The sequence below is a fragment of the Gobius niger genome (genome assembly GCF_951799975.1).
Source record: "Gobius niger genome assembly, chromosome: 18".
NCBI classification, from domain to species: Eukaryota; Metazoa; Chordata; class Actinopteri; order Gobiiformes; family Gobiidae; genus Gobius; species Gobius niger.
The window spans coordinates 19,887,344-19,901,221 of NC_136869.1; the positions used below are offsets into that span (position 1 = coordinate 19,887,344).

General features: G+C 42.8%; 2 protein-coding genes across 2 annotated transcripts in view; one reads left to right on the top strand and one right to left on the bottom strand.

Moving 5' to 3' along the window:
• Positions 1 to 275: 275 nt before the first annotated feature.
• On the bottom strand, positions 276 to 5,860 carry LOC306978047 (uncharacterized protein). Its single transcript, XM_079576506.1, has 17 exons — positions 5,588 to 5,860; positions 5,032 to 5,138; positions 4,599 to 4,729; positions 4,331 to 4,491; positions 4,091 to 4,252; positions 3,577 to 4,021; positions 3,397 to 3,498; positions 2,813 to 2,903; positions 2,341 to 2,546; positions 2,030 to 2,272; positions 1,845 to 1,943; positions 1,571 to 1,764; positions 1,330 to 1,504; positions 1,098 to 1,254; positions 868 to 1,021; positions 676 to 787; positions 276 to 601 (listed from the first exon to the last, which is right to left on the bottom strand). Exons 1-17 carry the CDS (start codon positions 5,606 to 5,608, stop codon positions 426 to 428), a joined length of 2,736 nt encoding a protein of 911 aa, XP_079432632.1. The 5' UTR covers positions 5,609 to 5,860; the 3' UTR covers positions 276 to 425.
• A 637-nt stretch (positions 5,861 to 6,497) lies between these two features.
• Positions 6,498 to 13,878, top strand: part of slc4a2b (solute carrier family 4 member 2b) — a 32,485-nt gene continuing 25,104 nt past the window's right edge. Inside the window, exons 1-3 of the mRNA XM_079575765.1 lie at positions 6,498 to 6,560; positions 6,687 to 6,818; positions 12,270 to 12,348. The gene's annotated coding sequence lies outside the window, so the exon portion shown is untranslated. The remainder of the gene's footprint in view (positions 6,561 to 6,686; positions 6,819 to 12,269; positions 12,349 to 13,878) is intronic.

Here is a 13,878-nt window from a genome sequence, read left to right on the forward strand (position 1 = left end):
TTTTTATTTAGGTGGCATCGGTGTAAAATAAACCGTTAAATACACCTCTGTACACTTACTTTGGATCATGGCATTAAACATTTGCTGCATAGTTAGAGCTTTTGAGTGAATGGAAAGGACAAAAAAAAAATCTGTAAATCTAGTGCAAAATTCTCCTTATGCAGGAAAAGATAAAAGGCTAGCTATAACTGAATGATTTTATGTTGACACAGATTTGATGATACAGATGTAAAAAAAAAAAAAACACGAAAGTTACACAAAGATGCAAAATGTTGGGTTCAGGATGCATGTACATACAATCTATGTAAACTGAGAATAATTGTGTTAGTGCAAGGCTCCTGATAGTTTACACCCTGTCGTGCATGTGAAAGTACGGGCCATTGATAAAGAGAAAGTGGAGAAGGACTGTTTCAAAACACCAGGCTTCAGTCTGATTCAAACTCCTCATCGGAGACCTCGTCCGGTGGAATAATGCGTGTGCTGCTCGCTCGAATACTGCTTATGTTTGTGAGAGACAGGAGATTTGCAATGCCCAACAGCGTCACACCAGTCCCATCCAGATTTACCTGAGCCAGATGCATGCGTTTCAGAAACTTAAGACCTGAGAGGGAAAAAAGTATGTTTGAAACAAAGACAAATTCACAGAAATGAGAGAAATTGATTGAGAGACAATACCGTGGTCTGTGATTCTTGTGCGACTCAGATTGATCTTAACCAGATGATTACAGCGAATGAGACCTCTTCTCACCACGTTATCCCCAACACGTGTGCTCGCCAAACCCAGAACCTAAAGAAACAACAAAATGCTCAATCACGGCATTGTGAACTTTAAGGAAAGAAGTATTCTGTAAATGAACAATAAGTGACCTGGAGGTGTGGTAAGCAGACGATGAGGTCAGCAACTCCTTGGCTGGTAACAGCGGTCCGATCCAAGCACAGATCCTGCAGCTCCTGAAGGCCTCGGAGAGACGGAAGACCTGCATCTGACACCTGAGTGTTGCTAAGCGACAGTTTTTTCAACCTATTAAGAATGAAACACTGATTAAAGGGATGGTCTCTGAGAGGCCACAGTCAGGTTACAGGTAATAAAAGGTGACCTGGTCAAAGAGGAGAGATGGCTGACTCCTTGGTCTGTGACTTGAGTGTAGTCAGTGAGGTCCAGCTCACAGAGCAGCGTCAGGCTGGACAGTGCAGACATCCCACTGTCAGTCACACAGTGTCGTCCAGGGAGAGTCAGCTGGCTCAGCTTTAGACCTAACAGCAAATGCACTTTTAAGACAGTTTTTTTTTTTTTTTTTTAACTGACAGTCTTAAAAAAAGGCTAGAAACCTGAGATGATTTGCAAAGCCTGATTTCCATCAGTCACAGGTATCCCTGCCAAACTGAGGGAGGAGAGAGTGGGGTGGTTGCTAAGGTGCTCCAGAGACACCTCAGTCACACCAGTGCCATCCAGGCAGAGTGTCTGAAGACTACACATCTGTGACAGAGCGGTCACATGACTAACCTAGAACACAAGCACTGTGAGAAACCGCTCCATAAACAACAGAAAACTGTGACAGAAGTCGTTTACTTTAGTCTGCTTGATGCTCAGGACCCGCAGGTGGGGCACACGAGAGGCCAGAGCTTCAAGAGTCACTTCTGTCACGGCGGTTTGATTCAGGCTGAGCTGAGACAGACATGAAGGAGCTGACCCAAGATAAAGCACCATCCCAGTATCTGTTACTTTGGTGTGGTCCAGAGACAGGAAACACAGGCTCTTTAAACCTTCCATAGAGAAAAACACTTTGAGGTACAGAACATTAACTGAAAAGCACAAATATGTCCTCTAAATGTTAAAGCCAAACCTGTGATATGCTGCAGACAGGCATCTGTCAGTTTGCTACATGAAGCGAGGTTAAGATATTGGAGTTTGACCAAGCTAGACAGAACAGACAATCCGGAGTCTAGAAGAAAATGTATACACAAAATGCAATAACACAAACAAGCAACACATAATTAAATGAATAAATCAATAATATAATGTATGTACCTGTGATGAGTGGTGAGTTGACCAGACTCAGATGTTTCAGCGCTGGGAAAGCTCGTAGCTGCCTCAAGAGCTCATTGGTTGAATAAGGATAGCAGTTCAGAACTAACCTCCTCAAAGGACAACCAAAGAAAAGCTCCAGCGTGCGTGGGCGTAGGAGCCTCTCGCGAGACATGTGCTCGAGCAGCAGTTCAGCCAACTCTGGAGTGACCCCGGCCAGACTGCTGCTGTACTGCATACTGGGAGCTGGAGAGAGGGGGAACAATGCAGAGTCAGCCCGACGATATGTGAATGCTTTGTCTACAGACTCATACCGGTCATGAGGGTGACAGTCGCGCGGGTGGCCAAGGCGCACAGGGACTGCACACTCGGGTTTTTAAATGGCCGTTTAGGGGGCGACGGCAGGCCCTGGGAGGCGTGTGGGTCGTGCTGAGCCGCTCTCTGAAGTCGCTCCACTGCAGCTTGACCCGCTGCACCAGGCGCCACTGGGTCCTCCACAGCCTGCTCCACAGGCTGTTCCCTGTCACACATAAACAAAAGAGTGACTTGTTTTCAAGTATTTGTTTGGGGGAGACCTCTAGCCAGCCTACAAAAGATAAAAGATATCTACTTCAACACATTTCCTCAAGCATGGTAATAAGACCAATACAAACATTTTATAACTTTCGTGTGTGTGTGTGAGCTTGTACTGAAGAATATAGGGTTGATCAAATTGATAAACATACAATAAATAAATACATAAATATACATTTCTGGCTCAGAAATGCATTTCTATCTTGTGCTCACCTGAGGCGATTGCCTTGCTCTGGCCAGTGATGTCTAGGTTCAAATCCTCCATGAATCCGGTTCTCGGGAAAGAACGGCAGCCTTGGCATTCCTGAGGAAATTATGCAATCAGAGGTTGTAGTTTTGCTTCTACTCAACAAAAAAACATCAACAACATCTCTTCATAATAAAATGAAATGAAAAAAGCAGCTGGTCCTTTAGTCCAAAATGAGTCTCGCTCCTGAAAAACTGTTAAAACATATTCCACACCTCTGATCACCTCTAGAGAAATCATGCTGCTTCCAGGCTCCTTAAGGCTTCAGTAGCTCATGTAACTCTGACCTTACGCGTATTTCAAGCAACTGCATGTTGGGCTGGTAGACCGACTGTAAGCCCTGCAAAACCCCTACACTCACTACCAGCGAAATTGACCCTTTGTTCTGTATGTTTAACAGCAAGGGCCATTCACCTACATACTGTATATGTCCTAATCCTATCCTAGCCAGTATTGTTTAGAAGTTACTCTAGTTCAATTCCCTGTACTTGTTATGTAATTATGCAGTCATGAGAGTGAATGAAGCGGGTAAAGCTACACCTTGATGTACCATTGAGCATGTCATAGGGCTCTCTTTCATCTTCCTGTTCCACATCTTCCTCCATTTCTGCAACTTCACCCACAGCTCCAGGGGCCAACCTCTGGCCTCGCCCTGCAGGAAAGCCAATGGCATGATTCACGCAGTTTGTTAATGGCATGCATCTTTCTACATGCGTCGATATAGCGTTACCCCAATTGTGTGAAGGACCGGAAAGTAAATTGCCCATTTCGGGAATCCCCGCGATGTTCACAGCTTCTTCCCACATCCGATTGGGCAACAGAGGGGGCACGACGGGCTCTGGCTCCCTGTCCTGCTCGGGGTTTTGGGGAGGCAAAGGCTCAGGAGACGGGTTTTCTTCCTTTTGCTCTGCAGTCGGTGGAGCTAGGGAACTCGGGGGGTCCTGGGGCGTTTCCGGTGGAGTCGTCTGAATGCACAGCGCGGCGTTAGGCGTGAGGCCGAGAGACCGCAAGGAGCAAGCGAGTTCTGCCTCCCCAAAGCGTTTTCGGGGGAATCCCTGAAGCAGCGAGAAGGATGTGAGGGAGGGGTGACGTCCGCTGATGTGTTCAACTACGGAGCGCAGAGGAGCATCCGCCGGGAAGCGTTCGCGCATTGACTCACCGGAGGGCAGTCGAATCTGAGGCAAACATGTGAAAACCATCAGAAAGTGTTATGGCTTATTGTATATATTATTATTAAACCTTACCATAAGAACGCAGTTGTTGTCCACGTTTGTCTGAATTTTCCCTCCCAGCTTCTGACTCTCCCCACTGGATGGTGCCTCAGGGCTGGTCAGGGGGCTGCTCTGATTCTTCTCCTGCAACATCTTGCGGTCCTCTGCAATTCGTTTTAGGACGAGCTCACGCTCCTGGCCCGCGACAATATCAACATTAAGAACTATTTTCTTTTGAAAGTTCAAAAAGTACAGAAGTGATATATTCCTGACCTGCTTCTTCTGCCTTCGTTCCTCTCTGGCTTCTTGTGCCACACGCTGCCTTTGTTGTTCTTCAAAGTCACTTTTGTCCTGTTTAATACGGGACTCAACTTGCGGCGGCTCCGGGGACAAGTTGCCAGATGGTGAAGATTTCAGCACCAATGAGGGACAAGCTAAAACAATTAAATTGGATATATTACATCAATTTAAGGCTGGCAATTATAATGAATTAGCTGTGGCTTCTTTTGATCACATGAGGTTTAAAAGCACCGTGGTTTACCTGTACTGTCACTAGGAGACACAGGAGTGCCTGCTTGCTCTTTGGGGGGATTGAATGCTGAGATCGCCGTTTCAGCTGGCCGTGATGATTGCTGTGTCAGCCTGTGTCTTGGTGATTGACCGTGTAAGAGCCTGTTAAATAGAGGATGACAGTTTCAAGATTCAGTTTCTACAGAAAAAAATAATTAATGAAAAATTATCCATTAAGAGGAGTAGATTTTCAAACAGTATCAGTTAAAATGGACCTCAGACTTGTGTGTTTTGACCAGTTGCACATTTTGACTACAGGAGCGAGAAAAAGTTTCTGAGGAAAAGAAAGAATTGTCCTCAACTAACACAGTTCAGGCAACTGTTTGAAAATCTCCACTACAATGGATAATCCCTGGACGACTGAGAGCCTTCAGAAGTATAAACGAAGAGTGAGGAGAACTTACCACTCAGCCGCCTCTGGCACCGCAAAATGTCCTGCCTGTACAGCTGCCTGAATCTGTTCTTCTGTAAAGCCCATCTCACTGAGAATGAGGAAGAAATCCCCAATAGTCTGCAAAAGAACAGCTAGGTTTAATATCTAGACCTATATCAAGATAGCGAGAGAAAGATGTGCGTATCCACAAAAACAGCACGATGCAGTTTTTAGGACAGCAACCAGCTAATAATGTGGTGAAGTTGCAGCCGAAGGCCATGATGACTGGCCATTTGATAATGCTGTGCATTATGATCAGACCTCACAGCTACTTTACAAACTTTACAGCCGAGTAAACACACATATGTCCTAAAGTAGAGAGGATCGGGATCAAAATAGTTATTTAAGTTTAAGTGATTCAAGTGTAGAATTTGTATTCTGCCTAATTATGCAGTCAGTCATTGGTTGTATGAATCTCAAAATGTCAACAAACAACGTTAGCAATGCAGCTAGCTAACTGAGCTAAGAGCTAAAATCTTCACAAATACAGTGATTTTTAAAATCTAATTTACTACTTATTATCTTACCGGGGACCCATCGGTACTCATGGCGATGTGTACGATTAAGAAACAGACATGAAAGTTGATATTGTTTGGCTTAACAACTTAGTTTTCACTGCGGAGAAGTCAAGCGGCTAACAGCTGCAGTCCCTGGACCTTCATGAGGATCAGCAGCAAACTGCGCATGTGTAAATCAGCTGACAGCGCCCAAACAAACAACAAATCAATGCATTTAGTGATTGTCAAAGACTAGTGTGTGTCTGTATAATAAAGAAAAAATATTTGTGCTAAAACGCTTGACAGGTGTACGCAGAATGTACCAAACATAAAGGAGTTACACGGATTCGCCAGCAGGGGTCGTACTGGCGCTCCCTCGTATCCAGTGCATTTTGTGATAATAACGTTGGAAGACTTTGGCTCTGACATTTATTCTATAAGCATGTGCATTAATAAGGGTATGAGGCGTGATGATATGCTAAAAAAGATAAAAGGGGAAAAAATAAATGAAAATTCGGATATGTCTTGTATCTTCCTTAGAGAATTTATAGATGTGTTCTTTTTTTTTTCTCCATGGAAATATAACAAAATAAATCAATATTACGCAGGCGCATTGTCTTGAGTCTGGCTGGGGCTGGGCTGCCTGCCTGGAAACAAGTGTCAACTTCAGGTCAAGCTGAAAAAGGTAGTGATGACCACGACCACCACACACCGGAAACACATGGTCCGCAATAAAAATAAAAAATAATATCAAGTTTTTATAAAGATATACACAACGCTCCTCTGGCCGTGTCAAGTTCATTTTGACCAGCTATTAAAAACACTAAGTTGGGTGTCATTACTTGAAAGAAGCAAAGAGCTCAACACCACTCCGTTAGCGAGCTTTTATGCCTTTACTGTGAAGTCTGACCGGAAGTGAGCATGTTTTCGCACATTGTCCCGTTAACCCCAAATGAGGAGGCAGCGGCGAGCCTTCATTCAGCGAGTGGAGCGGAGGAGCCGGGTGAGTAAATAAGCCTATAATCTGTCCGTGAATGTATAGGATCTGGGCACCGGATCGCTCCAACCACGCTCTCCCCGGGGGTCGTGAGCTTGTCTCGGCTGATGATAAGTGTTATTTCCCCTAAAGGAGCGGTACAGAGGCTGCGCTGACAGTGATAACTCCTGCACTGCTGCTGCTGCTGCTGCTGCTGCTGGTGCCACATACGAGAGTGTCATTGCCAGGAGATGACTGCGCTTCTGTGTTAGCTCTTTACATCAGGTAATGGCACTTTATTTTTCTCCACAAGTGTTTTTTTTACTGTCGCGGCAGATGCGGTTCATTATTGTCTAAAAGTATTTTTTTTAAATGAGCAAAAATATTAGTGATGGTGATTTTTTACGAGCTAGCGCGGTACTCTCCTCACGTCCCCTCCACACACATCTTCAAACATGGACTGGAACAAATTAGAAAGAGGCAATGTGAAGTCAAAGGATCATCCAACAGGCAGGGATGGATTTTTTTTTTTTTTTTTCATGTATGATTTTTCATGTCTTTCTCTATCTTGCCATTTCTAAATACACAATGCACTTGCCTATTGGAAATGTGTACCTGTGGGAAAACAAAGTGCATTCACAAACCTAACTTCAATTACATTTCCATTGGCTTTGTGATTAGAACAAATTGATTTGACCTTTAGACAGGATTCAATTTACAATTTCCACTGACAACCCCTATGGCCCAAATCCACTTTTGCTTCAATAACTTCCTTCACAACTCCCAGAGGAGCATGAATGTGCTATATTAGAGCCGTGCTGTGTGTGTGTGTTTGCTTTGCTTTGAGTAGTTGAAGGCAAACATTAAGTTTGAATACATTGTCCTCCACAGGGTTGATATTACTGGTGTTTCTATATTTGTTCGTTTGGTTATTTGGTCAGGACAGTGCGTGTGAACATTGGACTCATGCATGTAAACACGCCATTGGGCTAGTTTCTCTTCGTCGCCACAATCACTCATCCTGGCCAGTATATTTTCAGTGGTAGGGGAAACCGGAGTATTCGGAGGAAACCGACTCAGACACGACGAGGAGTACGTGCAAAATCCACACAGAGAGGCCATGGACCTTCCTGCTGAGCACTGATAGAGTGATGAAGCGGAGCCTTGAACGCTCCGCAGTGAGGCTTTAGAGAGTCGCCCACTCCAAAACACAGGTGCAGCGATTACCGTAATCTTAACTTCATTGCAGTGCTATAATTGCTGGGATGCTCCATTGTGGATGTAACTGCTTCCACCTGTGCTTCTTGTTGATCATATCTTATGCCAGAGGTTATACTAAGAGAATCATGAGTGATTTAGCCTGTGTGAAGAATTAACCGAAAAGGCAATGTGATGCTACTATAGGTTGACTTGTGTTACTTAAACTAGCTTGTTGGCAACAATCACAGAAATAGGTCCTGACTCCAGTCCAAGCCTATTTTGTATTCCCAGCTTGCCTCGCTGGTGAATATATCTGGTCTACCGGAAAGAAGAGGAATGTGCATCAATATCCCTGCCTCGTGCACAACTGAGTTATGAGATTTTTCTGAAATATGTTCCTCTGATGTAAAGCGGAGACATGGGATGTAGCCTTTATCAAGAAGTGATTGCATCTAAGTGGAGCATACCAGCGTGACATTCTTATAGAACAAAAGCTGACTGACCCAAGGACTCATAAGATAGCGGAATCTGAAATGTTTGTCTGACCCTGTAGGTATGTTTCAATCCGACCTTGTTAAATCTTTTTTTAAAAAAAGAAGAAGAAAAAAATCTCCTAAAATTCCAGAGCGATTAAACTTCCCCTTTGTAGTGTAGCCCCCTGCGGTGCTCGGGGAACTTTGATTCTTCAGATCATATAGACTTTGTTTTCCGTTGTGTCGCTGCAGTGCATCAAACAGGCTTATTTATGAAACTGATTTGTCACAACAATGCGTGTTCAGCTGGAGACAAATGAGTGAGCAAACAGCTGAGTGGAGTGTCTTCACATTCCGGGCCGGAATCGCTTGGTCATGCAGAAGACTGGGAAGGAAAGGAGTCAGATAGTATGTGTTTTTCATCGCGCCCTTTGACACTGGCTGTTTATTTTACCTTCCCACCACAGATAAATTCTTTGTTATTGTAGACACACAAAAACAGCATGGCTACGCTGAAGGCTTCATTTCAGACTGGGTTATATATATATATATATATATATATATATATATATATATATATAACCCAGGTGTCTCTTTTTAGTTATTTCTACTCGGGCTGGACACTTGATTGCAATTGAAACGAAATCTTAGTTTGATTGGTCTCAACTGGGAAATCATAAAGACTGACATTTTTTTAAGAGGTACTATAATATCCTTCTCAAACACTAAACATTTGGTATCCATAGAGCCATTTTTGTGTAAAACATGTTAGGGATGGGGCAATAAGGTAAGGTATACTACGGTAGTAAAATGCCACGGGATCAATACGGTGAAGATGGTTGTTTTGTAGTAAAATGTACATTATGGTCAAAAGTTTGGAAACACTTCTATATGTAATGTTTTTACTTTTATTTAAAGACTATTTACATGATAGAATACCACTGAAGGCATTCATGAATGAATGAATACAATGGACTAAAAACATTTAAATAAATCAGTTCTTCAATTGGCTGAAAAAGCCCCTGGGGGGCCTTTACTTCCCCACTTTCCTTTCGACTATTATATAGTAAAATGTAATATACGTTTAAATATCATGGGATATTATTGGTGTCCAACTAAAAGTTGGCCTATAACATACTCATTACAATTGAGAATTAATAAGATTTGGATCATTGTTTCCCAAAAGCTGCAAATTTTGACCAGACAGAAGCGCAGCTTGGAAATTAGTAATGAGATAGATATCAAACAGTTAGGTTGTGTGTTTTCCTTTTAAATTTAATCACTATCATAATACTTGTTAGAAAAATCTCAATCAGATCTCTGTCCTAAATTGCGCTGTCCTCATTTCCACAGTGTATAACCTCAGACAGGCTTGTGTAGTGCTCCCTGCTCCCCCCGGCGAGTATGTGATGTTGTGTAGGTCTTTCTGTTGTGTCCACACCTGTGCTTGTCCTCTCCTATCAGTTATTCTGATGAACGTTCCCCTTGAGTGTGATGTAAATGTCATGATTGTGTGTTGATTTGAGAAATGAGAAGGCGTTACTTTCTGAGCAGCTGATGCAACATGAGCAGTCTTAAGATGTGTTCATAATTTAATTGGGTTCTGCATGAGTCGTACTAGTGTTTCTGGCAATGCCTATTTATATCAAAATATCATTAACCTATTGGCATAATGTTGTTTAAGAGTTCATCAGTTGACCAGATAACAACTGTATACAGCAGTATTTATAGTTTTATCTTGTGGACTTGAAATGGAATAATTTTGTTTCCCACTTTTTGTAATACCTGGAGGTTCTAAAAGTGTACATGTAAATACTTGAGTGGTGACTGTGTGTGTGTTTCTGGCACAGAGGACAATGAACAGGCATTAGGAGCTTCTAGCTTTCAGTGGCCCCTTACACTGTACCCCAACCCAAGACAGGTGCAGTCTTAGCAGTGTGTGATGGGCATAGAGTGAGATAGAGATGGGTATCCACTGGCTGAGGGCAGCTGTTATAGTACTGTAGCCTGGACGTGTGCCTGTAAATGTGTTTTTAGCACAGTCATGCTGAAGTGTGGGCCGCACTGTCACACCATCATAATGTTCATGTGGCCACTGCACATATGCATCCAAGAGAAGACGTCTGTTACACGGACAGGGAACTTCTAAATTACAGAGCTATTTTTGGCTAAACACTGAGGAGCAACAGAGACACAGCTATCAACGTTCACCATAACCAAATCCCTAAGAGATTCAGCAGCAGCAGCTGACAGTCCTACTGTTACTGTCAGGTCTCCGTGTGGACAAGTTCTGAGCACGAGATCGGTGAGTTTTTATCTGTTGGCGGCAGAAACTGTCCTGTGCGATAGTATAATACGCTTCACTGTTAGTTAATAATGTTAATAATTTAGCTGGCTTTGTGGCTTGGTGTCGATGTGTATGATATTTACATCCACGGTTCATTATGTAAGCCACAAACCTACTGCTTATGCCAATCAAAGTGTGTTTGCCCAAGTAACACCTCTCTGCAGCTGAGTCCATGCATAATGCTATTACAGGCACATTGTTGTGACGGAAGAAAGCTCCAGACTTTGAAGTGGACGGCAGGTTGAGCTGCCTGTGGCTTTGACTTTCTTTTCCACATAAGACTTGCATGTGACTGTGTAGTGAGGGCATGGCCCTGGGAACAAACAATTATATCTCCCCCATGCACACAGACATACGGTACCCAGCCTCTGGCTACTCCTGCCTGAGGGCTTCTTTAGCCTGTGTAAGCTCTGAAGGAATGCAGCTCTTGATTATTTAGCAAAGTGGTAAGCAACTTGTTTAGATCACAGGACTGGTCTTTGTTCTTTGCTAAACATTATTAATCTGGGGCCTGTTAACTTGGATTAATTCTGATTAATACCAAGTTGTTTTTTTTCTTCTGACTCAGTGTAGACTGTTAATCTCTGGTGTTTTAGGCAGCAACCTGTTTTAATCTGATGGAGAGGTTCTATTTAAACATTAACATGGTTTTACTTATGCAGGATTGTATCATTTCACTTGAATGTAAATACAACTTTACGGGATCTCATACAGATGATTAAAAATACCTTGTAAGTTCAATAAAAACATGTACAATAGGACCAGATAAATGAGAATGTGTCTGTGGGTGTGAGTGTGGCATATCAGATGAAAATCAGCCCATGGCCACACTTCGATGTGGCGTGTTTACATGCATGAGTCCCATGTGTGTTAATAACATGCGCTGTATAAAAATGAACCGGTCAGTGCTGGACTGTATCAGTGCATCGCTCTTACTGTGTGTGGGCTGCTCCTTTGTAGTGGTCAGTGTGTGTTTCTTTCATGTTGTCTGTAACAATAGCCCTTTCTTCACCACATATCCGTCTAGTGTATGTGCAACCAATTCACAAACACACAATCCCACCTGCTCCTTCTATTAACCCTGACCTGGAAGTCCCGGGTTCATTAGCTTTTGATATATTTTTAGTTAAAATGTTTAGATGTTGTATATTTTAAAATGACAACTCACTTTATGTTCATCCTGACTCAGGGTTTTCTTCTGTTGTGTGAGTGAATGAATGGTGGTGGTCAGAGGGGCCGTTGCCGCAGATGTGTGCAGTCTCCCCCAGGGGAACCTGAAGCCACTGAGTATGGAGTGAATGTAAAGCGCTTTGTGACTATGTCTGTGAAAGGCGCTATATGAATAAAGATCCTCTCTCTTCTTCTCATGTCAAGGCTATTGACATATTCTTTTTAGCCGATGAGCAAACCTTCATTAAAAGTAAACTGATATCGATGCAACGAGATCAATGGACTAACCTCTACGTGCGGGGCAGGTAGGAGGCCTGTGTGCGTGGGGCAAGAGCAGCGGCTGGATTTGAGTCACTCTTGAATGGGCGCTGAAGTCACATGACCCCGTGTCAGCCGCTGGAGGAGGAAACACAAGCCTGCCCATTATCAGTGACTGCACGCTGGCCTCTCTCTGCACTGAGGAGCGATCCACGGACACATCACTAACCCCTCTCTCTCTCTCTCTCTCTGTCTCCATCTGTTTGTTCTGCCCTGCACTCTGCCCAGGCCCGGCTCTCCCCACACAGCACACTTCAGAATTGCCTTACAATGTCTGCTGTGGCTTCTCTGCAGTAAGCACACCAAGGTACGTGCCCTACTATTCATTCTGCAGCACGTTTCTTAACTAAACTTGCACCATGTGAGGACAAAAAATGATGATATTCGTTAATTGTCCTTTAAGACTGCAGTACGTTGTATTAAAGGGATATTGTTTCACTTAATGTTACAATAACGACAATTTGGCGATATATTTGTGCAGCATATCGTAAAGCTCTTGTAATGTTGTGGATTATATGATGATTTTGCACCCTGAGCAAATGAGGAATTTAGATCTTGAGGCAGGTGACCCATTTAAATTGCTTAGTCTTTTTTTAAAAATATATATATATATACACCCACACTTGCTCTTAACTGGTGATAACCGCTGCTGATTCAATTCCTAAAACGCTCAGATTTCTGCATCCTGTTATTAAGTCTGATTACACTCAAAGACTACAATTTATCTGTGCCACTCGTGGGCCTCTGCTGAATCATCGATTTCTTTATTTAGGGGTTGAACAAAAATCACTGGTCTGTAAAAAAAGATACGACACAACAAGACGCCAATTAAGTTCATAATTGAAAGTCTTAATGCTCTTCTGCCTGTTCATATTTGACTCAGGCGACTGCTACTGTGTTGATTTAGTCTGTGGTGGGACTTGGCAGATCTGTGACTGAATATCCCACGACAACAAACCTGTGCACCGACTTTGACCTTTATACTTCTGACCAGAGAAAAAGCTATTGCTGTTTAACCTATAGCTTTGCGCTATGGGCAGATTTCAAATACACTTTCTGTTAAAGCATTTGCTTCAATTCATTATGTTTTCATTTGGAGAAAGTGCGTGAAGATTGAGATATGGCTTTAAACAAAAGAAGCCTAGCCTAAAATGTATAGTTGGGCCCTTTTAAAAAGTACAACATGGATAAAAGTGTGTTTCTATAACTTCATGTGGAGTGAAGCCTTCAAATTGTTTTATGAGGGTCTTAAAAAGTCTTAAAAACATATTACATTTGACTTCAAGATTCACTCATAAAATGATCCTGATTCTGATAAATAATTTTACATTTAGTACAGTTATTATATATTATTTTATGTTTTGACATGAAACATCTTTGTGCATAGATTATACACTACAGGAGAGAGATTATTGTTAAATGTCACTTGCCTTGGAAGATTTTAGAGTCAGCGCGTTCATACAAACGTCCTAGATGAGCAGCATGTGCCTCTGAGCTGTCACATACACAAAGGTTCCTCACCGTTCTATTTATTTTTGGTTCTTTAAATAAATGTTGAGTTTGACAGGCTCTGTCTGCAGTAGTTTAGACAGTCGCCTTCTTCCTGTTTTCAGGCACACTTCCTCTCAAAAGGACGGTTTTCCCAAAACTTTGTGCACACAAATGTAGCATCGTGACCGTTTACAGCTTCCAGAGAGATGTTAGAAAATGTCCTCAGAGCCATGTGGCAGAATGTGATGAACATCTGTCTGCACAAATGCAGCGTGAGCCTCAGTGGACACAGTCAGGGATTTATACCAGTGCGAGTGAAGACATGTAGTAATCATTTATCTGTTTG

What these genes read in the sequence shown, in the direction of transcription:
- LOC306978047 (XM_079576506.1), bottom strand. Translation starts at nt 5,608, where the DNA reads ATGAGTACCGATGGGTCCCCG. An exon ending in TGAGTACCGATGGGTCCCCG is followed by an intron (nt 5,139 to 5,587) that starts GTAAGATAATAA and finishes GTTCTTTTGCAG; the next exon opens with ACTATTGGGGATTTCTTCCT. An exon ending in GTGCCAGAGGCGGCTGAGTG is followed by an intron (nt 4,730 to 5,031) that starts GTAAGTTCTCCT and finishes TCTATTTAACAG; the next exon opens with GCTCTTACACGGTCAATCAC.